We start from the raw sequence: 24,722 nt of genomic DNA, 5'->3' as shown, positions 1-24,722 counted from the left end.
AGCATCAGTGGAAGAACGCAAGGTTCCACTACCCCACTGCCAAGGAGCAAAGCTCCATCCTGCCCTGTCCTTGGTGGAAATGTCCATTGAACCCAAATCAGTCATAATTTGGTGATAGATCTGAGTTTTGGCTCTTGGGCCATATTCACCGAGGGATCAAGGCAAGGAGCTGAAAGCTGGATATCCACTAGTTAAGAAATCAGGGTGAAGTTCATTTGTCAGTTTGGAAAAATCAATCATCAATCAATCAAACAGTCGATAAAACAAAGAACTGGAGCACTTTTTTCCCAGACTTGGGAGCCAGACCAAAGCATGTGGGGTAGACCATCTTTCACCAAATCCACTCAACAGCTTTGGCTTCTTGGTTATTATTAATTGCTGCAGGTTCAGTCCCGTTCTTATCTGAGACTCCCATGCCAGAAGGCAGGGTCTGATGAGTTTATGCCAGTGCTTGCATGGATTCCCAGGGTTTAAAAACATAATTATTCCTGTCCCCAGGATACATACTTCATAGCTCTCCCGCACAGCCGATGTGTGCCTGCTTGGGTTCAGTCCCTGAAGAGCAAGTAACTGGAGCTGAGGATAAGGGTAATTTCTGATTTCATGAACAACCTGCAAGAAGCAAGGGAGAAAAATAAAGCCACCTGTGCTAGTGCAAAGAAATCCCTCGTGTACCCTGATTTAAATTTAGTGCTTAAAAAAATTGAAAATGAAAGAGCAGGCCAGCACCTTCCCCAGTGGGAATCTTTTAATAAGCAAAATGGAACAGAATAACAACAACAACAGCAACAAAATTAAATAGATATCCTATAAATGATAACAACCAGCAGGCATGTCTTCTGAATTAACTCTTTGCTATAATAATTCCCACTGCATCTGTAACACTGAAGTTCCAATCTCTCAACATGGACTGGATTGAAAAGAGATTTAGTTTAATTTTTATTTTTAAGTCGGTGCAATTTTCTTCATCCAGGCTCCAATACTGAAAGCCTTGTCGTAGTGTACAATTGTCAGGTTCTGAACATGGCAGGATGGGAAAGAACATCTGTGAGCTTTATAAGGCTGCTTTAAGGACGAGCAGGGTGGCTCAGCTCCAAATGCAACTCCCTGCTAGGAGAAGAACATGGAAGTGACCCTTCACATCTAATCCCACCTCCACTGGTGCAACAGGTCATGAAAAACTCAACGTGTGACATCAAGGCTGATGCTGATGGCAAACGTGATGAAGGTCCGTGAGCATGGGAAGGTGCCACCTACCACCAATCCTTCGGCTTGCAGGGAGCCCTGGCAACCCATGCTTTACTCCAGTATACCATAATAATATTATTACCAATAACTGCTAAGTCTCACATCCTGCCAAGGCTTATGCAGATCAGACTGTGAGTGCTCCGCAGGCAACGGACTGACTGTTTCCAGAGCAGCTGAGCTTTTCTTTCCTGTCTCTAATCCAGAGTGCAATGATGCAACATTATCCTTTCAGACACTCCCTCCCACGGCCGGAGATAAGTGGGATTCGCAGGAGACAGGTGATAGAAAGATAGCAGCCTTTATTTTGACTGCCTTCTGGCAGACAATGCATAAAACATTTCTCAGCGAAAGTGTTTCACTTACCATCTGTGTTGAGGATGTGCTTCTGGGGAAGTGATGCATCCGAGGTGTAGCCAAGTAATGCTGATAGGGCTGAGGGACCGGGCGGACCTGGAACTGGGCGTGAGTCAGTCCTGCATCGACACTGAGGTCCCTGTGGGTGCAAGGATGAAGATATGGTTCTGAATGTCTTCTTTCATGGTCCAGAGCCTGACAAAAGGGCTTACCTCTCTTCCCTCCCCTCCCCTCCCTAAAAATGGAGTGAGGGGTTGATTTTATGCCACTTAGCATTGGTGATAGCTGGGGACAGGAGCTATAGGATGCAGCGTGACAATTCTGGTGGCTTCATCAATCCCCAGGATGAGTAGCTCAACCTGGCCAACCAGGTCCTCTCTCTGTCACCAGTACTGCAGATGATTACACTTTGCCCAGAATATTTTGCAGAAATAGAGGAATGGTGGGTACTGTTAGGACATAGCTAAGCATCATCCATGCTGATGATCTCCCTGAAAGTGTCCCCACACAGGTCATGGTACAGTTTTGTGAGGAACAAGAGGGACTGCATCAAACTTGACCTCTTGGATTCCCAGACATTTTCTTTGTGAAAAAGAAAGAAAGGAAGAAAGGAAGGAAGGAAGAAAGGAAGGAAGGAAGGAAGGAAGGAAGGAAGGAAGGAAGGAAGGAAGGAAGGGAAAGGAAGGGAAGGGAAGGGAAGGAAGGAAGGAAGGAAGGAAGGAAGGAAGGAAGGAAGGAAGGAAGGAAGGAAGGAAGGAAGGAAGGAAGGAAGGAAGGAAGGAAGGAAGGAAGGAAGGAAGGAAGGAAGGAAGAAATTAAAAAAAATTAGGTTTTGGGAAATATCTGGATGATGAATCTCTAGGAAGCAGCATCACACCACCAGCAGGACGCCACTGATGCAACAGGACATCCCTGGAAGTCCCACTCAACCACACACATCATGGATGGGTTCCTTCCAGAAATCATTCCAGCTCCATCCTGGGATTTCAAATAAGCAAGATCCCAGCAAACACTGCAGCACTGCTCAATCCAGAAAGCAGAGCTGAACCTCAAATTCCATTCCAGCACTGCATGGATGGGATGAGAGGATACCTAACACAGCATCTCCATCTATCATCCAATTAGCTGGTCCCTTGTCTCTCCAGTCAAAGAGTCTTTCAGCAAACAAGTGCTTTGTATGTCATTTACTTTATCATAATTACAAAAGCTGGCACTCTGATAACCACTGTTTTCATGTTTGCCAAGGCAAAGCTAATTAGGGCATGAGGGCTTCTCATTTCAGCCTGAACTTCTCATCTCCATGGAGGAGAGTAGCAAGATCCATGGCTTACTAAGATCAGCCCAGTTGTGTCTTGGAGCAGCTGTGAAACTGCTGATGGCCAGCACCAGTTAATGGGGGACAGTAAGTGCAGAAATCCTTTAGCCAACACAGACTGTGTACCAGATAACAACTTCAGGGTATTGATACCCTGTAATAAGTTGCCAAGATGGAGTAAAAAGAGGATCTGTCTTTGCTGGCTATGTGCTGGCAAAACTTAGCAGAGAATAAATCACAGCAGGAGACTGGCAGGAACAAAACTGTGGTGGGAATCTACAAGGATGGGTATTTTCCAGCCCCTCCATCACATTTTTGGAGATTTATCCCATTACTTAAGACTGTTGAAGTTTGGAATGTTGTACTGGAAATGAGGAGACAGTGAGGTCATTCCTGGTGCTGGCATAAGGCATGACCTTGGCTATCTCCTCTCTGCCTCCCTATATTCTCTGCCTACAAAGTAGATGTGATAACCCACAGGGTGAGATCAGGGACTGAAGGAGTCTCTGAGAGATGAATGGATGTTATTAACTTGCATGAGTAATTGCAATGACAATACTTCTATTGTGCAGTGGATCCTTAAAACCACAAATAAATGTTCCTATGTAATGCTGTGAGCCAAAGCATAATGCTGGTGTTTGAAAATGAATAAGCAAAGCACATTAGCTGAAGAAAACAAAAAGAACCATCACCTTCCAGCCTGTGCTATGTGTACAGCACCAGGATGCTCTGAAATGAGGTTAAATAGTTGTGATGCCTGTAGTATATGGGCTGCCAACAACCAAAAACCAAAGGATAATGGCAACAGGTTGAATGGTCGTCAGTAGATGCATATCAGAAAACAACTGAAGAAATGAAATGGGAATTTATTTCTTCTTCTCCAGAAGGTTTTAACCTAGGGTTGACTGTCCGAGATGACAAATCACTGACAGCTCCAACTTCCATCCCTGTTTCCTGTGGCAGTGCCTACTACCCCCTGCCTCCAAGCAAGAGCTGTCTCTGCTCATGCGGTGGTAACACATTAGATGAAAGTTTTTGTATCTGTCACTGGGCAAAATTGTACATATGCCCCAAGGGGAAATGAGTCACCCAAATATATACACACAGTGTATGATTTCTGTCATCCTCACTCCTTAGGTTTATAAAGCTATGGAACAACACAGGAGGGGAGGAGGGAGAAGGAAGGGATGATTAAACGACAGTTTATCAGATCCTCCTAATGATTGTAATTAAGCATTATGCACAGAAAGAGGGGAAGATAAAAAAATGGCTGTATTTAGATGAAATGTGAATTGCTTTGCAACCTTATCTGTACAATGTCCCATCAGCCAAATTTGTTGCATCGTGGTGCCAACAATGGGAACACCTGAGAAGAAAACGACAAAGGGATCTGGCCATGTTTTAGGTTGTATATTATTAACCTGGAAGGGGAAAAATCCCTGTGTTAAAAGAACTCTCCATTTGCAGAGCAAAGTGCTCAGATGTTAGAAAATGTCACAATTAAGATTTCCTGTACCATTTTATTTTGGTCTCCTTGTGCTTATACATTATGATTGTCTATAATTGCATGTTCACATGCTATTTTCTGCATTCAGTGCAGAGAATGGACTTTGCTCAGCTAACAAGCAGCTATTCAGAAGCATGTTTCTATTTTCCTCTTCTTCCAAGTAGGGCTCTGTGTCTTATTGAGCATGCTAATGCTCAAAGCTTGCTCTGAAAACAGAGCTATCAATCATTTCTTAGGCTCTTCCAGAGTATCAGACATTAAGATGGGAGGATCATTAACAGCTATTTATCCATGCACCCCATCCTGGGGGGTGGAGCAGCACCATGCTCTCTAATTTCAACCATGGAAAAACTGTGGCTGAATCACGGGATCAAATTTTGAGTTCCTGGTGGACAACAGAAGACCTCATTCAGACGGAGGTGCTGGTCTGTGGGAAGCAGCCCCTGAGTTGTGCTTCCCTGCAGGCTGTGCCTTGCACCAGGCGCAAGTCCTGGGGAAATTAATGTATAGGTGTGTTATGCATCCATGGGGTGGAAAGATGTGATCAATCTCAGTGTTACCAACCACACACTGAGTGTGTACTCATGGCTCTCCCAAGGATGAATTTCCCCATCACACACTCTCCACGTTGTATTTGTTGAACTGAACCATCAACTCTCATGGAAGCACTGAGCCACGAAGGCATTCGCTTACCCATCCAGCCTCCTTAGGGCTTTCCGAGCAGCTCATTCTACATACTGAGGAAATGAGGATGACTTACCAGTCTGTACCTTCGGCCAAGTATCTGGGCTGGGGTGCCATGGGCTGTGGGGTTTGCAGTTGGTGGCTGAAGTCAAAGCTGGGGTGCAGACGGTGAGGCTGAACGGACATGCGCTCCTGAGCCCGCCTGGGGAGGAGACCAGAAGTGAGTCAGTGGACACTGCTGAGCTAAGCCAACACTGATAAACAGTGGGAAAATCCAAAACTTTGGGCTTGCGAGCATGCATCTGAGAGAGAGGAGTCTAGGTAGAGGTAAGGAATGATGGGAAGAGGAGTGCAGAAGCACAGAATTTTATCATCATGGACATGATGCAGACCTCCACTCTCACCTCTTGCAGCATCCATATGTTTACAGGAGCTGCAGCGTGAGAGGAAAAAGAGGAAACTAAACCTCTTCCTTAGCCATTCTGTGATAGTGGCACTATTTTCTTTTCCCTGCTGTCAGCCCCATAAACAACAGTTACAAGATAAAACGTCTTCCTGGTCCAAGCATTATCCATCATCATAAAGAAGCTGCAGGTTGTCTCATCTCCCTGCACAGTCCATAAACTCTTGGGGAACCTCATTCTTAACAGAATCAGTCAGGAGAAACTGCAGACAGAATTTTCTCCCACCAATATTTCCATGGATGATGGATATGCCAGGCTGGTACCAGCTCCTCCTGCTCCTGCTCTGCTGAGTTTGGAGTGGAAATACACTGAGATCTTTCTAAGGACTTCAGTCTTTTCTCACCTTTGAAGGCACCATCTAGAATCCAATTCATAGGACTTCACATCCCATGTCTGAAAGGTTTCTGAGCCCCTCCTGCTATGCTGGATGCTTTCAGAACCAGGCTGCGAGGCTGGGTGAGAGGCTGCTGCCCTCCTTGTATCACACTTCCTTCTCTCTGACAGCCCACTGGCTGAGATAATACTGCCAGTAGGTATCAAAGCAACTTCTACATGGAGCTGTGCTCTGTGGTTTTATTTGAACTGAGCTTATGACTAAGAGATAAATGCTTGTATCATCAGTGCCTCAGCCTTGCACATATTTGCTACCCAATTATTAACTAATCATTAAATCCACCTAAAATCCAGCTTATGCAAAATAAAAGCAGGGTGAGAAGAATCCACAGTTTGCAGACAGAAAAAGAAAGAAAGACCTTCCTGTCTGTAGCATTCTTTCCAAATGAGGCGTCACTGCAAAGACTCGTTCCCTCATTCTTGGTCTATGGGTACAATCCATAAATAGCTTCCATATATTTCCAAAAAAAGCACTCCTCTCCTACGTGTTATCTGAGCTTCTCTCTCAAGAAACACTATCAGGATAAGGCCAGGCATCCCTTCCCACCTCTCCTGAGCTACAGTAATCCTCCCTGCAGTCATCAGACCAACATGAATCTAGGCTGCTTTTCTTGATTGAAAGTGCTCCAAATCAGTGTCTTTATTCCCTCCCTGCACAGAGCCTGGATCCAGAGGAGTGAGCTCTTCAAGCGAAAAACCCAATGGGTTGAGTGGATGCCATGTCTCACGTGCTTTTGAAGCAGCAGCTATGAGAAGACGGCTCACTCATGCAGTCTGCTGCTCCCTCTGAGATGCAGGATAGGCTCACAGCAACATCAAGGTGTTTCCACTGTAACCGATGATGATGTGACTGACTGATCACGTAGGGCTGATGACCAGTGTGACTGACTGAGAGATGACACCAGGTGACGTTTGGACATGCTAGGTGAGCACAGCATGGATCCCTGCGGGAGAGGTTCACCCACTGGTGCAACCTAGCATGCAGCTTTCTGGTAGATGTGTTTTGAGAGAACGTGGGTGATCTTATGAAAAGAACCCGATGTTATTAGGAAGTTCTGCCAGAGCTTTGCTGAAGTGACACTGGCAGCTTCCCAGCATCACAGAGAAGGTGTGGATGCTCCATCCCTTGGGTGCTCAAGGCCAGGTTGGATGGGACCCTTGGCAGTTTGGTCTGGTGGTGGTGTCCCTGCCCATGGCAGCAGCTTGGATGCATATGACGCAAAGCATTCTGTGAACCTATGACTTCATACACTGTAGACCACATTTGGGAAACACAAGACCCCTTACCTGGGATGGGGCATGAGCCGGCGGTGCTGGGCCTCAAGGAGCTGCTGCTGGAGGAGGTATTGCTGGTGTAGCGCCTGAGGTAGGAAGGATGGTCCGGCCACATCTTGGAAGGGCAGGGCTGGCACTGGGGCTAGGGATTGGTGCAGGGGACCGCTGTGCTGGTGTGCAGGGGTCATGTGTGGGGTCAGCCCCGGCTGGGGCTGCACCGTGTGAGGCAGGGTGAAGTCGGCGGAGAGCTGAGGCTGGGGACCCAGGTGGAAATGTCGGCAGGAGGTAGCATGGGGATGCTGAGACCTTTGAAATGGAGCACCTGGAAGAGAAGAGCACGGCCGTCACCGGGGCCGGTGAGGTTCAGGGCACCTGGTTGCCCATCCAGAGCTGGAACTGGGCACACAGATGTTTGTCTCCTCTTCCAGAAGGCAGAGGGAGAAAGAAAAGGTCAGCTAACGCTGATTACACAGAAAACAAATGTTGATTTTGACTTTTTTTCCTCCAAAACACATCGGAATCAAAACATGGGATTGGGTTCAAAGCTGATTTTGGCTTCAAAGTGAAGTGTGTACTGCTGGAAACTGATTCAGCTTGTTTTGGTTTGTCTGTCTCAAAGAGAAGAGGAACAAAAGTCTCAATGTTTCAGAGAAGGAAAAAAGAAGTGTTGTCTGAAATTTGTTTCTGTTATCAGCTCAGAGAAGTTTCCAAAGGTTGCTGACTTTCCATGCAAGTCAAGGTAGTTCTTTGCCTGTCTAAAAAGAACAGAAATAATCTCTGTTTCCTCCTGACTGCAAGACATGAGAGGGACGTGCTGTCGTCGTGCTTTTTTGCTGAGGCCCTTTCCAGCTGATGGAGAGTGGCAGTAGAAAGCACAACATGAGCTGCTGTGAGATCAGCCATGAGACTGGTGGGGATGAAGGGGAAATGAGGTGTGAAAGATATCCACACTGGAGGCTTTTTGCAAACATCTGGTTCTGGCTTTCATCTCCCAAAAGATCTTTGCTTGGATGAGCCTATGACCCAAACCAGCACGTTCATTTCTACATTCCCAGAGCACTGCCAGGCATTGTGACAAAAATTTGGCTCTTAAACTAAGGAGAGAGGCAGTTCAGCACTGGAGAATGGGACTTGAGAGAGTCTATCCTTGATAGATGCCTCCTTGCTGGGGATCAGCCCCAGGACGGGACACCTGCCTCTTTATACACTTATTTGGACACCTCATCTTCCTAAAACCCACATAATTGTTGCAATCTTCAAAAATGGCTCAAAATTTCAAGGAGTAACAGCACCATCAGACACCGACTGCCATCCCAGACATGCACATGGTGCCTCACCAGCTTGAAACCCTTCTGCTTCCATCTCCCTTCCATCCAGCACAGGAGCTCAGGGAGCCCCAAGCACTTTCTATTCACATCCTTTTGGGAGCAGAAGGTGTACAAAGAAAGCCAGATGCCAGTAAAAGGAAACAGTGAGAGAATCTAGGAGAAACAAATGTTTTGCAAAACAGTGCATCAGTAATCGTACACAACATCTCTTAAATACAAACTAATCCTTCACAGTGCCCTCCGAGAGTAGCAACAGGTAGCAAATGTGTCTGTCACCAGCAGCAGAGCTTCTTAAATTGATAATTTCTCATGTTGTCAGATAACTGCATTATTCAACTGTCTCATTAATTAAAAGTGGAGGAGGTACAATCACACCCTGTATTCCTCAGGGGCAGAGCTACAAAACAAAGCTCACAAGATGTCTGGTTGCCCCCCGTATGGCAAGCTGTATTTGCTGCCCTAGGGCAGGATCCAGTTCCCAGGTAAAGGATGAATAATGAAATTTGGGCCTGCCCTTTGTTGGCATATTGCTCAAGCTGAGCAACACTGCAGTCAAGGAGAAGTGCCTTCTGTGTTTGCTCACAGAGCAGCTCATGCTGAATAGCTCAACATCTAATGGCCGTGGGTCCTCCCAATGGAAAATAGCTACAGCAAGTTGTGGGTGACCAATTTAACACCACTAAGTCTTCCCAGAACCTGAAGAAAAGGTGCAAGAGCAGGTTAAAGTGTGAATCCCACTGCTCACCCAAAAAGGACAGGCTGTGTTTTGTTGTATGGCGTCAGGCAAAACTGGCTTAAGACAACACAAGGCAATGGAGCTGAGTGACATTTCCTCCAGTTTCCTAAGCCAAATTCTGCAGCACATAAAAAAACCAAACAAACTAGACTCTCATCCTCTGCATTTCTCTCTTCTCTTGATGCTTGGTGGCAGTTTACCAAGGATTTTTGGCTTTTTGGTATGTTCTGGGAGGCCTCAGTCTGCTTTACCAAAACATCTGTAGGATCTCTAATGGTGGAGCCAATTGTGACCCAGAGGACATAGGGTAGGCAGATCATGCTGGCAGAGCTTTGACCTGATTTTTTTACTCATGCCAGGACAGCTCTAACAAAGGACTTGGTCATACCCTGTGGCCCAGAAAGCTCAAACTTTGCTTTTGATGTTTGTGTAGGAAGGATTTCATGGCCCATGTATAGCCAATATAACATGAATTAAAAGTCTAACAGTGTTTATTGGGGGGGGATTGGGTTTTTTTTTTTATTTGGAGGGGGGAACTGTGTTATGGACAGTTAGGCACTTGTTTTAGGCAACAGTCCATTAACTATTAATGAACTTAATATATTTTTTTTTAGTATTAAAAAAATACTTAGCTATTTTTTAGTATTTTTCCCTTGTATCCGCTGGTTCAATGATGTATTTAACTCCATAGAGAAAACACTATCAAGATTTGACTCAGACCGGAGGATTAAATAACTCCCACCAATTTACATAATCCACTATCTTGTGTTGTAGCTGCTCATTTTCTACAGCTAATCCAACTGCTGATGAAGATTTTGATAGCAAAGCTACCAAACAGAGAATATTTCAGCAAATCTGTGCTTATTAGCTGTCATCTAATCATACAGCTGGCATAACTGAGGCAGCTCGCACAACAGAGCCAATCCTTGCCAAACAGAGAACTGATGGACCCCAGAAAGATTTGGCAGACCAATAAACCATGAAAAACAGAATATCTCATACCTATACTGTCTACTATCAAGTTTACCCTGTTCTGCTCATATCTAGCTGCAAAGTGTCTTGTTGGAGAGTTCTTTCTATGTGTTGATCTTCTCTGGTTTAGTGAGTACTATTGGTGATAGGTTGGACTGGATGATCTTGAAGGTCTCTTCCAACCTTGGTGATTCTGTGATCCTGTGATTCGGTGATTCTGTGCACAGGGGCAATGCAGTGTCATCCTTCTGACACCGGAACACTATTCCAGATAACCCACCATGACCATAACCAGAATCCTGCTCATCACTTACCACCCTTACTCAATGACTGTTCATGATTACTCACTAGCACATCTTCCTTCTCTTTCCTGAGACTCAGTTTGGTCCCCAGATCATGCCAACTTAAAATCACTGCCTATAAAATGCTTCAAGAAAATATGATTTGTGAATTTAATATATATATATATTTTTCCATCTGGACATAACATCTGTGAAAACAGAGGACAATCACTGACTCAAAGTCAGTCCAGATACCTCACTCCATATTTTATTTCTACTCTCATGACAGTGGCAGGAATGACATTTTCATTTCTCAAGGACTTCTCTACATCAAAGATGGTGAAGTCAGAATCTGTGTCTATCAAGCTCCAGAGCCCCTAATTGCATCTCTATGAGCCTCATTCCCCACTGCCTGCCCTGGTAGTGATTGCAGGAAGACAACGCTGCTCCGCAAGGCAAAGACCATTTCCTCAACACAATGGGCTCCAGAGTTTTGGTCCTCACCCTACATCAGGATTATCCTTCCCACCTGTGTGTTTTGACTTTGTAGGAAGAGGAGCTGGCCAGCTCTTGGATTGTTTTTGATGACCAACCCTCAAGTATGGTTCATCATCATATGAATCATATAGAATCATATAGAATCATAGAATAGCTATGGTTGGAAGGGACCTTAAAGATCCTTTAGTTCCAACCCCTCAGACTCTGGGCAGTGTTGCATCACAGAATCATTAAAAAAAAAAAAAAAAAGGGGGTCAGAAAAGCACTTGTTTTCTTTTCTTCTTCTACCAGTTCCTCACTTACCTCTGTTGACCATGCACATCATTTAACAGCTATTTGGGAACTGCTCACAATACTGACTATAGTCTCAAGTTTAGGAATGATAAATCTGTTTTTGGAAATTCATCATCTCCTCATAGCTTCTTTCATTTTTCCAAATCTATTTATTTTTTTCCTCAATTCTACAGTCATATTTATTGTTTCTATAAACTATTTGAAGCTGCCTGAGCCTTTTTTCATTGAAGGATATGCTCTGAATTATTTAGCATTCCCAGGTGAACCATTGCAAATGAGGCAGGCACGCATATATTTTTACAGGTTGGTAGGTGACACTGAATCTCAGAAATGCACTGGTCTGCTACTGGCTACTTCTGCCTCTTTGGCATCAGGCAAGATTTGACTGTGGATAAGCACACGTGGATTTACTCAGTATTTCAGCCCGAAGGATGCTGGGATGAGCGTGCTCATTAAACACTGACCCATCCTGGAGATGTGAGAGGTGGAGCAGGGGATACCACAGGCTTTCTAAAATCAAAACCCCAGAAAGAAGAACAATCTCCTCTCCCTCTCCTCGTGGCAGAAACACTTTTGCAGCAGTCCGGCAGCTCCTTGGGGAGGCAGGATCAGGCCTGCAGCTCACTGGAGATGGGCATCTCAAGCAGACAGATGCAGCCCAGGGACCGCAGCCACGTTTGTAGGGAAAACAAAATCTGTCCGATGCTGTTAAGCTGCCTGTGATGCTTGTGAATTTTTCCCCCTGGGTAAAGCAACCTGGCCCTGCTCGCTGAGGCATTAGCAGCCGGTGTGTGAGTGTGCACGGGGCCAGGGATGCTGGGGCTATTTATACATCCCCATCCCAGTGTGGTGCGGAGGAGGATGGCAGCTCCTGGCTTCACTCACTGACAAATGGAAGCTCTGCCCTTTGCAATCTGCTGAGCCGGGGGCTGGAGACACACTGTCTCAGCCATTTGGGGCTGATTACAGCCCTTCTCCTGCCCGGGGAAGGCAGATAAAGCCCCCAGACCAGACCAGGCTTAGAATAGCATCACCACACACCAGACGCCTGAGCTTTGTTTCTCTAGATGTGCCCATGGGTCTGCATTCAAGTCCCCCCCACTGAAAGCAACTCAGCTGTACATTAACATCAGTCCCTATGCTTGAAATACAGAAATACAGATAACACAGCCAGGAAATCATGGGAGCAGCTCTGGGTTCACGTAGCCACGGGGGCTCACATCAAATTTACAGACAAGCCACAGATTGCCTAGTGCTGTGAGTTCACACCATCCATCATGTGTTAACCCCATGCAATTTTTTTTTTTTTTTTGGTGCATATATGCTTATTAAAATGGCTGAACTGACAATGCATCTGAAATAATATATATATAATAAAAAAATTAATCTCCAGACCGATCCCACAGAGCATTCTGCTGCATGAAAATGGAGTGGGCTTGCACAGATGGAGATATCATGTCACCTCCCTGCTGTTGTAGGACAACAAACCACACGGAGAGGAGATCAGGGAAGGGAGGACAGAGGAAGAAGAGGATGAAAGAACCGGAGAAAGATTTATCAGATTGGAAGGAATCTGTGCCAGTTTAAGCACCTTCGCCAACAGCTTTGTCATTTCGTTTAGCAAATGGGAAAATCTGTGCCAAAAATAATAGGCAGCCAGCTCCAACCCAGCCCGGGGTGCAGGCAGCCATCCCACGCGTCTAGTGCTGTGCAGAGAGATGCAAACCTCAGCACCAGCCCTGGAAAACGTTAGGGATAGATAAGGAGAGTCTTGGTCTTCCTAATGGGCTTAGCCAGGGATTGAGTCAGGATTCAGCTACTGCTGTGGGCAAAGGGATGGTCCATGTGGTTGGTGGAGCGTGGCTGGACTCTGTGTGGGAGCACCAGGATTTGGGGATTCCTGTGTTGTTGTCCTCCCTCTCGTGGTCTTGCATGTTTGCTTGGATTAAAGCATCATAAAGAATCATATTTAGATCATACGATTCTATGATTCTATGAAAGGGAAAGGGGCTGAGAGGGGACGCTCCTCATTGCCGTTTTAATGGGTTGATGACAACTGCCATACAACAACCCTGATTGAATCCCACCTCTCTGGACCAACTTGCTAGCATAGCAAAGCACAGCTCTTGTCATGAGCAGAGACTCATGTATGAACCCACAGCTCCCATCATTGCCCTCCTGAGCTTGCAAGATGCCCTGTGCCCTATGGAGCACCTCCTGTCCTACACACACTGCCCACACACCTGGAGTACCCAAAAAAAGGCTTCTTCCATACACCAGGCTCAGCATTCAGAAAACTGCTGACAACCAACATTTCTCAGCACAAGGATGAAAAGAAGCACTGAAATGATGCTGAGCAGTGGGACACAGTGAGATGGGTGATGAGATATAGCCTGGGTCCTTCACAGGATACACCTTCCATGATTTTCTTTCCTGCAGTCCTTTTCCACAGTCTTCAGAGTGGGGAAAGGGTTTTAGTGAAGATGCTGTTTCACAGGAATGTGTTGAATTCAGCAATGTTTTCAGAGGAGAAAGGAAAAACACTTTGGCAGTGTTGCTACACTTTAAGTCATCTTTTTGCTTTTGTACTTCGCACTAGGTTTTAATTATAGCTTTATTCTAATGCATGGCATTCGAGGGTGTATGTATGCTTTACAGATCATCACACCAAAAAAAAAAAAAAAAAAAAAAAAGTCAAAACGTGCTGGAAGAGATCTTTTTTTTTTCCTAAGATCCTGATTTCACTCCATCACTGCATCTGGATGCAATGAAAGAAGGGGAGAAGGTGAGCTAAGGGAGCTTGCAACATCCCCAATTTTATATGCCCTAGAGGGGAAAGGTAAGCAGATATGGAGTTTTTGCTGATTTCCTCTTCTGTAGGGATTAGGCTATTAGTCCCATTCACCAAAAAGGTTGGAAGATGATTTGGAAGGCCTTTGATCAACCAAAGCAAGAAACTTGGGCTTCCAGTGTTTTCTTGCTTTCAATGTGGCCAACACTGCCATGTGGAAATGCTCAGCACCTGGTTTAAAGGATGCTTTGCTGTCCACAACAAGCTGACAGGATATCTGCTGCCCCTTCCAGCATCCCTGCAAGCCTAAAACAGGCAGAAAGCCTGAATCATACACACACCAAAAAAAAAAAAACAACCAACCAACCAAAAAAAAACAAAAAAAAAACCCCACACCAACCAAACAATGCAAGGATCCAGAGGGACATGGAGTGTTGGGCTGCATCACTCACAGATCCTATTAATTCTGCCTACCCTGGTGGGTTTGAAAACCAAATGCAACTTCCACCTTCCTCTGGAGATGGTGTTAATGGGGAGAACCAATGCTCTGAGTCGGATTTCATTTAGCCCCACAGCCAGCAGCAGTGATGTGGGTAACATTTCACTACCTCTGGAACCCAAACATCAGGATGAGTGGGAACATTTTCTTACCCAGCCTATTTTTCTTTGCTAACTTCTCCAGCACATCAGCTCCAAAAACCAGAACGCATTGACAGATCCCATGAGCTCATCTTCTGGTCCTACAGCATCCCATCCCCCATTTACCCAAGGGTCTCTGCAAGTCAGAGCATCACCGTGTGTTGGCTGGAGGAATCATGCCCAGACTAGTTTGCACCACTGCAACAGTCAGAGCTGCTGCAGAGCTGTGTTCCCATCCTGATGAGGACAAGAGATGCTGAGCTGACCTGAACTCAAGGCTGGGGAAACCTGAGGTCCTGCCCTGTTTTACACTCCTGTTTTCCCTTTTTTTCACTCCGTGCTTAAAGAAGTTTCCAGCTAAAATCAGAGATCCTGGAAGCCTGCTGCCTATTAAACTTAACATCCTGAATTTCAGAGGTATGTGTTGCTCCAGGAAATGGAACTGTGTTTAAAGAACAAGTAAAACATCAGTATCTCAAGGCAGAAATAGCTCTTGCTTTACATTTCTGCGTGCAATCCTGGCATGAATTAGTGCTGCTAAGCCTTGCTGTAATAAGACAGAACAGAAAACTCGACCCAGACAGCAAGAAATACCTGTTTTATGAGTGTAGATGTAGAGTTATCCATCTAGGAAAAAGCATGCTGGGAGCAACCAGCCCCTTTTGTTGGTGCCAGAGGTGGGCAGAAGGGTACCAAGAGGAGAGGATTGATGACAAGGGACAATGTTGATGGCATTCAAGTGGCCCAGTGGTTGCAGACAGCCTCATTTCTCCCTGGAGGTGGCTTCTAATATAGCCCACGAACATCCATAGCCCCCTTTGGGTTAAGACTCAGTCAATGTTTCTGTCATCAACCTCTCTTTCAAGGGGCTCATAACTCTCCACACGAATGCTGTCAGGAGGCCAAAACTTGGCACAAAAGCAGATGGCCCAGATGCAGTTTTATTTGGTAATAAATTGCTTAAATCTCATAAGTCCTTTTTTTTTTTTTTTTTTTTTTCTTTTTTCTCTAACAGCTTAAAAATGTAAAATGGGAAAAGAAAAAATGTTTGGGGATTCTTCTTTTTTTCCTGTCTTCAGGTAATTTTGGAAAAGCAGCTTATGCTGAAGAAGGGCAGGTTGGTTTTATTTCAGACACACACAACCTGCTGTGCCACTTCTCACAGCTCTCTCCTTTTTAATACCCACTGTGTAACAGGATCAATGTCCTTTGCACGGCGCAGTGCTCTTCACACAGCTGAGATTTCCAGGGGTGGTTACAGCAAAGGATGTTTCGATTTCTGGCACATCAAGCTTGATGCTCAGGAAGAGCCAAAACACGAAACTCCCCAAGACCTTTCAGTCCATGTTGGTAACATTTTGAGGATGGAGTTCTGTTTTAATTGTGTCCCTGTGACATCTCACTTTTCCAGTTATTGGAGTCAGCACGTTCTTCTCACCAACTTTGGCTGGGGTTTCCATCACGCATCTGCTTCATTTTCTACCAGGGCCAGCTACTTTTTGGTGGCCATAAAGCCAAAGAGATGCTCCAAGCCCTCAACCCTAGGATCTGAGCAGGCTTTAGACATCTGCCTCAGCTAGATTTTGCACTGTAGGTCAGCCTCAGATGTCAGAGGGTCCCGAGTGTGATGCTATTATCTGAAAACTTCCTTCTCTATAGGGCTGCTTTGTTTTGTTTTTTTTCTGGATATCTGGGAAAGCTGTGCTGTTATAGGAGTGGGTGCTGGGTCAGGTTCCTGCAGCATGGCCTGAGGAAGGCTGTGCAGATGTTGAACTAGGAATGCTGATTCTGCAGATGCTGACCTCTCCCTGCAATAAGGATCTACCTACTGGCCCTTAGGAGCCATATTCATATTTAATAGGAGGAAGGATTGAAGGTAACCTTTCATGGTTGGAAATTTCCCTCCAGAACAGCCTCCCACCACCTCCTCCACCTCAGATCTGGGCTCTTGACCTAACCCTGTGTCTGGAGGCTTCCCGTGCTGTGACCACTCCACATCCCAGCAGACCTGGTGCAAGAGAGGGATCGGGATTTTTCTGGTTGAAAGCAAGGCTGGTGGCTCATCCTCACCCCAGAATGCCTCACTGCCTCCATGCAGTCTCCAGAGGGACAGGAACGTTTTGGAGGTACCTACAGTTGTAACAGAGTCTTCCCATCTCTTGTTCATACAAAATGCAAGAAAGAACAAAGCATGACCCAAGGCTGGGAGAATAGTTTTGTCACCTCAGGAGGTCAGAGAGCTAAAATGGGCACCTTGGGGTAGGATGCTGGTTCCAGAATCCCTGCCTGCACCATTCTTGTTGGCATGTAGCAGGCTCCTTGCGAGATGGAGAATGCTGGGGGACCAAGGAGAGAAAAGGAGCTCCCCAGAAGGCAACAAGCAAAACTGAATGACCTCTAAAAGGGTGGTTTCCAAGGCCATGGCAGGTAGTTCAGCTCCCTGAACCACTTTATTTTAAAGAACTCCCTCCTCCTATTGCATAGCACAGGAACACACTGCCTGCCTGGCACCCCGACTGACCTCTCATTATGATTTTTACCATTCCTGACAGTGGTTTTGCTAAGCCTGCTCAGACAGAAACATTCTTCCTCTGTCACGTGGATGTTGTTTTGTTACATCCACCTCGGAAACCTATGTGCTGCCATTCAGAGCAACAGCAAGCGCAGCAGGGACGGGGGCACGCAGCTCACTCCCTTGGAGAAGCCTGTTAGCAGCACCAGGTAGCCACTCTTATCTTGTTTTCCAAAGCTTTTGAGAAACAAAGCAGGAATTGAGAGCAGATTCAGCTCCTGGGGCCACAGGTGCTGCTCTTACAGCGGCGGAGAAATAAAAGGCAGAGCTGTTGGGTCTCGTTGCATTTGAGCAGCTTGCTCAGGTTATAGACTAACCCGTAAATTGTGGTTTACAGGGACGGTTAAGTGTCCCATAAATACTGATAGAGGCGATGAGTGGAGTGAGGGTGAACTGTCAGCAGGGAGGAAGGAAGGATGCTGCAGTGGCAGAATATTCCCTGGGCTTTCTGCATCACTGCTGTGCTCCTGCAAGCAGGGAGGAAAAATTTTAGCCTAATCCAGAGCATCCACTCGCATATTTTTGGGACCAGTCACTACCCACCACATATGAGGTGCTATTTTTCACACTCATGATTATTTTTTTCATGTTTGCAATGTATCATACAGACTTCTCATGGTTTTAATTGGCGTGAGGCTCAGCACCTCTCCAAAATCCTGGTGTTGGACCTCTAGAGATGGTAGAAGATCCCATTGTTGGACACTAGGAATTAGATTGGGAAAGAATTGCTGAGCCTAATTAGAACAGCCATTCATGCCAGCACAAGAACCACGGGACTCATGAGGTTGATCTGCACCATGCTGTTGGAGGAGGTTGGTGGCCTTGGTGAGACACCTGAAGCTCTGATGAACTCTTTCCACAAGATTCTAAGCCCCCATTTAACTGATGCTTTAACTCTGATTTTCCCAGCTGAGAATCAACACGGTTCCTGCACTGCCAACATTTAGGCAAGACAAAGCCTTTCAGAGTACAAATTTTCAAACCAGCACTGGATCTGGTGCTGTACATGGTGGATATCCCAAAATGGCCATGCAGATCCCAACAGGACTGACTACTCCCACCTCAGTGCAGATCTAGACAAACAGTTAACACATAATTGGACTGGCTCAATCTCTCCTCCACCCCCAGAAATTCATCCTTGACAATGGCAGTCCATCCATCAGCTGGCAGATGGACAACACTCTGCTTTACAGCTGCTGATTAAACTGGGATGGTGATGCTTGGCAAAATACCAAATTAATTACTCCTAGCCACAAGATCTGTAGGTCCCGTTTGGCTTCGAAATTTTAGAACCAATCAGATTCATTTTCACATGCCTCACAGCCTCGAATTTGCTGTTTCTGAAGCTGTATCTTGGACAAAAGGGGTTTGTGCCATTTTTAAACACCACGAGTTTGAGCACACGACAAGAGGAGCTCAGAGCATTTACAGCTCTTGGCCCTTCAGAGAGGATGGACTAATCCATGGCAGAGGCTTGCAGTGCAGCACACCACCTCCTGCTTGATATTACCATGACCTTTCAGCTTCATTTCTGAGGCCATTTGAAATTTGGTTTTGTCTCCTTTGCAGGGCCCTCCAGGAGATTTTTAATGCCATGGTAAGTCATGGCACAGCCACCACAGTGCTTTCCCAGGGTGGTGAGAACCAAACTGATTGTTAGTCCCTGTTTTATGGTGAAGACAAGAGGGAGGCTGGCCTGGCAGCTGAAGTGTTTAGTGGTAGACTAAACAAACAAACAAACAAAAAATTGCTTGTACAACCACAGATCCCTCCCATGCACATCCTTTCCCTCGTTGCCTATTGGTGATTCACTGGGGACCAAAGCCACTTTATCACTTTGGTCAAGGTCTCCCACATCACCCATGTTTGCTTTATGGGTATCCCAACCCGACTGATGTGTGACCATGCCTTCCAAAGAAGAACAGCAGGGCTGATTTCCTATTAGTAGCATCTCAAGTTCATCAGAGCACCTTCTAATTTAGCAATTAGTGTAACCCTGGATATTCAAGAAGCATTTAGAAAGTTTTAGCTCCCTTTAACTGGCACTGTGCCTGCCCAGAGCTTCCTCCTGGCTCCAGAGTGACATCTTCATCTGCTCCAGACCAAGAAAAAAGACTAATTTTCCTGCCAATCAGCTGGGATGCTGAACTCGTTCTCCAGCTGTTCTTTATCCTGCAGCAGCCCAGTCTTGGGAGCTCCTTTTGCTCAACATTCTTGCTGGCAAAAGCATCTAAAATCAGTGCAAGCTCCCAACATCAGCTTGTACTTTCCAATGGAGCACAGACAGTAACAGAGCACCAGGGATGGTGGAAGATCACGTTCGCACAGTGCACCCAGCTGGATTTTAGCAGATGACTGTCCCCAAGGCCAGGTGGGGACCACAGGAGTGCAGTTGCTGCAGATAACACACTGCTGGGTCGGGCAAGGAGGCACCCAATGGAGTGATGGGTGCACTGGGCAGGGATTTCAGGGCACAGAGCCTATGCACCTTTGAGAAGAAAAGGAGATCAGGAGGGTGAAGGTGATGGCTGTGGGACTGAGGCATCACAAAACGTCCCACCAGTTCAGCAAAAGCAGACCATGCCACTCTCCTTCCCACAGCACTATCAAGCCTATCAAGAGTGTGCAGTTTTGAAGTGGAAAACATAGACTGTTCTAGTCCCACCTGTGACCTCTAGGCCCCAATTACTAATTGCTAAATTTAATATATTTTGCTGCCTTCTCAGGGCAAAGGCTTTGCCTTGCTGGGCCAGTTTTGTTTCCATTACAGCTTGCTGGCGTTCAGAGAAACTTCAAATTAAATATCAGTCACACATTAAGGTCAGGCAGCTTGGTTTCATTAACAAGTGGTGAGATTCAGCCTCTGTGTAACGAATGCTGCCCGTGTCTCTTAATGACACACCAGCCCAGGGACTGGGCAGCACCAGCAAGCAGCGATTGGCACCCTGCTGACACCAGGACCACACCATTGATTTTAAAAGTCCATTCATCTTCTACAAATCGAGCATTTCGGTTTTCCTGACCTGTGACAAATCAGCATGAGCCTCAACTGAAAGAAAGAGCCAAGAAAGAAAAAGTAAAGGAAAATACACACACACACACGCACAAAGAAGAAAAGAAAAGAAAAAGCAAGAAACAGTTTTCAGCAAGGTTGTTCTGTCCCAATCTCTGTCATTCGTTTTGTGAGAAAAGATCAAGGTTTTCCAGCCTGCTTTTATATTCCTGCTTGCCACAAAGAGGGCACAGGTAATTTGAGGATGATTCAAGATCCCCCCTGTTGCTAGACTCATGCATTTTGGGACTGGAATACTTCACCTCAGTCAGCCCCATTGAGTGCTATTCTCCATCTGGCTGTTCACAGTCCAGTGGCCATCGACACTGGGACCACATTGTGCTCTGCACACAGCCTGGATGAGGCTCTGGGATGCCAGGGGCTGCGTGGCAAGGAGATGTCACCTCCTCATCCCTTCATGGCATGGCTCCAACCAGCAGTTTCTCTCTCTGCTTCTATTACAGAGTGGTATAGCTACTGTCACCCATGGGCAAAGGAGGGTCTACTGTTAAAAAAATGTCAGAATACACTTTTCCTACTCTTTAGCACAGTTAATCCAAACCCAAGGGTGCAGCCAGGGCCGGTACAAGTGGCACCTTCTTGTACAGCCTTTATTTATCAAAGCCCCAGCCAAGACTCGAGGTGAGGATGTTTTCCAACACGTAATGCAAAAATAGGTTGGAGAAGAAATCACCTTGTACTGGGCTGAAATCAGGACTTGCTCCATTGAAGCAAGGTGAAAATTTTAGCCACTTGTGACAACTTGTGCCTGTTTTGTGCCCAGCATTTCAGAGGCATTTTGTGAGTGTGGTCAGGGCGGGGAAGAAGAGGTTGTTGTGAAGAGGAGGGCACAGGGACTAGGGCCCAACAGCATAGAAAGTCTGGGTTGCAGGCTGTAAGCTGTCATGTTGTCATTGCCAAAGCATTTGGGATGTTTACAATAGCTCTTTTACTCTGTAAAATTCATTCTTCCTAAAGCAAAACATTTATTCCACTCGAGTACAAATACTAGTTAAATGTAGGGAAATCAGCTTAATAGTGTAGTTATGCCTATTAAAGTGACTGTTAAACTAACATTAAGGCATTTCACATTAATTCCCTCTCAGTGGCCCCCAGATCTGATTTACTTCGACAAATCTCCTGCTATTGAGACGTGGCCACAAGGCTCCATGGCTCTGCATCAGATGGCACTGCAGAATGCAGGCGTCAGACTCAAAAAGTCAAGATCTATCAGCTACAGGAGGAAAGCAAACCTATTGATCAAAGCAGCTAGATAAGGATGTCATGCCACCACTGATGGCAGCCAGGTTTTCCCCAGCCCGTTATTTTTAAGCAGATATCATAAGAAAGATGTGGCCTGAGCCACTCTTCCCACTATTGCAGTGAGCAGCAAGGGGGACATGCGTGACCTCAGATTAAAACAAACAAAAAAAAATGTTAAAACCATGTGAGAGAGAGAGATCTTGCTCCAAGGCATTAGACCAGACCCATGCCAGTTGGGCACCATGGAGTTTTGGGGACCAGTCCCATGGAGTTTGGGAGGCAACTCCCATGGTGGTTGAGAATCATCCCTATGGTGTTTTGAGGACCAACCCTGTGGGGGTTGGAGCCCAGTCCCATGGCGTTTGGAGACTGTCTCCATGCAGATGTGGCCATGGAAGTGGATCTTCCTCCTCGTGCTATGTGCCCTGGTTTGAGAGGGAAACTTGTGCAAAGTAAAAGGAAAGTGTCCAAAGCTAAGTTTTATGAGAAGGAAGATCTTGGCTTTAGCCTGTGCGAGATGGGGTGGGAGGAGACAATTGTTTTTCTATTGTATTCTTAATTGTTGTGCTTTGGGCAGTGCTCCATCTGCAACTTGCTCAGCTATCTCTAGGAGGCATATGCCCTCTGGACTGCTGACCTGAGCAGGCACCACCAATGTGCTGTCATCTCCATCCTTGATGTGTCTCAGCATTGGTTAGGTAAGATCCTGAGCCACCCTGCTCTTAGCATGAGACTTGGCTAGACATCTCCAGAGGTCCCTTCCTATCTGAATTACTCTGTCAGCCAGTGAGAGATGCTCTAGAAAATGCAGAAAGCACTCACAGCAGCAAAATGGGGCAGCTGGATAAGTGCCTCTGCATTACAGCTCTGTAAACACCAACAAGAATCTCCTATTGCTCAGCTGCAATGGATGTGCTTGTGAACGCACAGAGTGCAGGGCATAGCACTTCTGCATCACAAAGACTGCAGATTTTATTCAAATATGGAATAAAAATAGTATTAGGTGCATAGAACTAAGTGAGCTTTTTTCATTTATGCCATCAGCTCACTGCATACCTGAGCCATTATAGGAGGCAGAAATAAATTATAAGGGGCTTTTTTTTTTTTTTCACAGTGCTCCCTGCTGAATCCACTGAGTTAAAATAATGCTAACCCATGTAATGCACACTGGTTAGTGGTTCTGGTAGAAATCGAGTAGAAGAAAGAAAAGCAGCAATTATAAAGATTCAACCCAGGTCTGGGGAAAAATGCCATCTGTTGGAGCCACAAAACCTGTTGACACCGCAGAGCTTCCAGTAGCAAACAAAAAGGAATTAAAGTTGGGATGTGAACTTTTAAGTTTATGTTAATTAAAGCCTGGTGTCTCTAGGACACCAGCTGAGCTGCACACTGCCTTTCTAAAATCTCTCCTGTGTTTTTTGAGAAAGATAGACTACAAAGCATACGATGCAGTTCCTCCGTTTAGAAGAAGCACTTTGACCAAGCAAATCAAACAGAGCCCCATTAGAAGCTGTCAGCTGGTTCAGAAGTCACCCAAGATCTGGCAGATTCAAAAACATCTACTTTTGAGAGGAGCCTGCAGGCTGTTCCCTAGCTTTGAGTACCCTCAAAGCTTGATTTTTGACATTCTGCACTGGGAGAGCTATTCTTTTTTAGAGTAACAACACAAGCTGTACGGATGGAAAACCTCCTCCCAAGGCCCCTGGGTTCAGGTCATTTACTGCCCTGCCTTAATGGAGTGTATGGAATTCTGCTCTCTGTGATATGGATAGCTGAACAGTGGTAAACCCCCCACTAGCATTAACCTGCATATAATTTTAAATGCACAGATGCCTTTGTGTTATGAATGCAGCTTGGGCAGAGATGCTTTTGAGCGCCCCATTTTCTCAGTGAAGGGTTGAGCCTCATTCAACTGAGATGTTTAGAGCAGCTGTGCTTGTTGGGCAAAAGTTTTCTTTCTTCTTCATTTTGTGGGAAGTTAGCAACAGCCACCCCTGCCCCTGCTCAGCTTGGATGTGGTGGATACCCACGTTTCTCCTAACCATTGCCTTTGAGTAGGATACCCAGCCCATGCTGGGGACTTTCTCTTCATTGATGCTTTTCCTTGACTTCATGCTCCAGCCCAAGAGCTACTCCACTGTGCCCAGAAATAGTCACCAAGGCACTCTTCATCATATTTGAAAAGTCATGGCTGTCAGGTGAAGTCCATAGAGACTGGAAAAAGAGAACCACGACTCCAATTTTTAAGAAAGGGAGAAAGGAAGACTCGGGGAACTGCAGGCTGGTGAACCTCACATCTGTGCCTGAAAATCATGGAGAAGACTCTCCTAGAAGCTATGTTAAGGATGTGACCTGAGACAGCCAGAATGGCTTCACCAAGGCAGATCGTGTCTGACCCATCTGGTGGCCTCCTATGATGGAGTGACAGCATTGGAAGGGCAACTGATGTTATCTACCTGGACTTGTGCAAGGCCTTTGACACATCCCATCCCACAAAGTCCCACATCCCATCCCTATCTCTAAATTGGAAAGAGATTGGTTTGAAGGGTGGATTATTCAATGGATAAAGGATTGGTTGGAAGGTCACAGCCACACTGTTGTGGTCAATGCTCCATGCCCAGGTGGAGGTGGTGACAAATGGTGTCCCACAAGGGCCCAGGAGCAGTGTCTGGGACCAGTGCACTTCAACATCTTTATCAACAATGCAGAAGCCAGGATTCAGTGCACTGTCAGCAATTTGCTATTGACACCAAGCTGAGTGGTGGGGTTCATTGAACAGGAGAAAGAAACGTCATGGAAGGGACCTGGACAGGCTGGAGAAGTGGGACCATGTGAATGTGATGAGGTTCAACAAGGCCAAGTGCAGGGAATTGGGTAGGGGCAATCCCAGACGTGTGGGTGGAAAGTGACATTTTACACTGCCTGATAATGTAGGACAAATGGGAATTGTTTTAAACTAAAAGAAGAGAGATTTAGGTTAGGTATTAGAAAGAAATTCTTTACTATGAGGGTGGTGAGTTGCTGGAACTGGTTGCCAGAGACCTGTGGATATCCCA

At 45.9% G+C, this 24,722-nt stretch overlaps 1 protein-coding gene across 1 annotated transcript in view; it reads right to left on the bottom strand.

Moving 5' to 3' along the window:
- The window catches only part of ARK2C (arkadia (RNF111) C-terminal like ring finger ubiquitin ligase 2C), a 40,433-nt gene that overhangs the window by 3,388 nt on the left and 12,323 nt on the right, over positions 1-24,722 (bottom strand). Inside the window, exons 2-5 of the mRNA XM_031597076.2 lie at positions 7,253-7,562; positions 5,185-5,310; positions 1,612-1,741; positions 508-612 (exon numbers count right to left, since the gene is read on the bottom strand). Coding sequence (XP_031452936.1) covers positions 508-612; positions 1,612-1,741; positions 5,185-5,310; positions 7,253-7,562 — 671 coding nt within the window. The remainder of the gene's footprint in view (positions 1-507; positions 613-1,611; positions 1,742-5,184; positions 5,311-7,252; positions 7,563-24,722) is intronic.

This window comes from Phasianus colchicus, chromosome Z (genome assembly GCF_987193195.1).
Source record: "Phasianus colchicus chromosome Z, bPhaCol1.hap1.1, whole genome shotgun sequence".
Taxonomy (NCBI): domain Eukaryota; kingdom Metazoa; phylum Chordata; class Aves; order Galliformes; family Phasianidae; genus Phasianus; species Phasianus colchicus.
The sequence above is the reverse complement of the archived record's forward strand: the minus strand, read 5'-3'. Positions and strand labels throughout refer to the sequence as shown.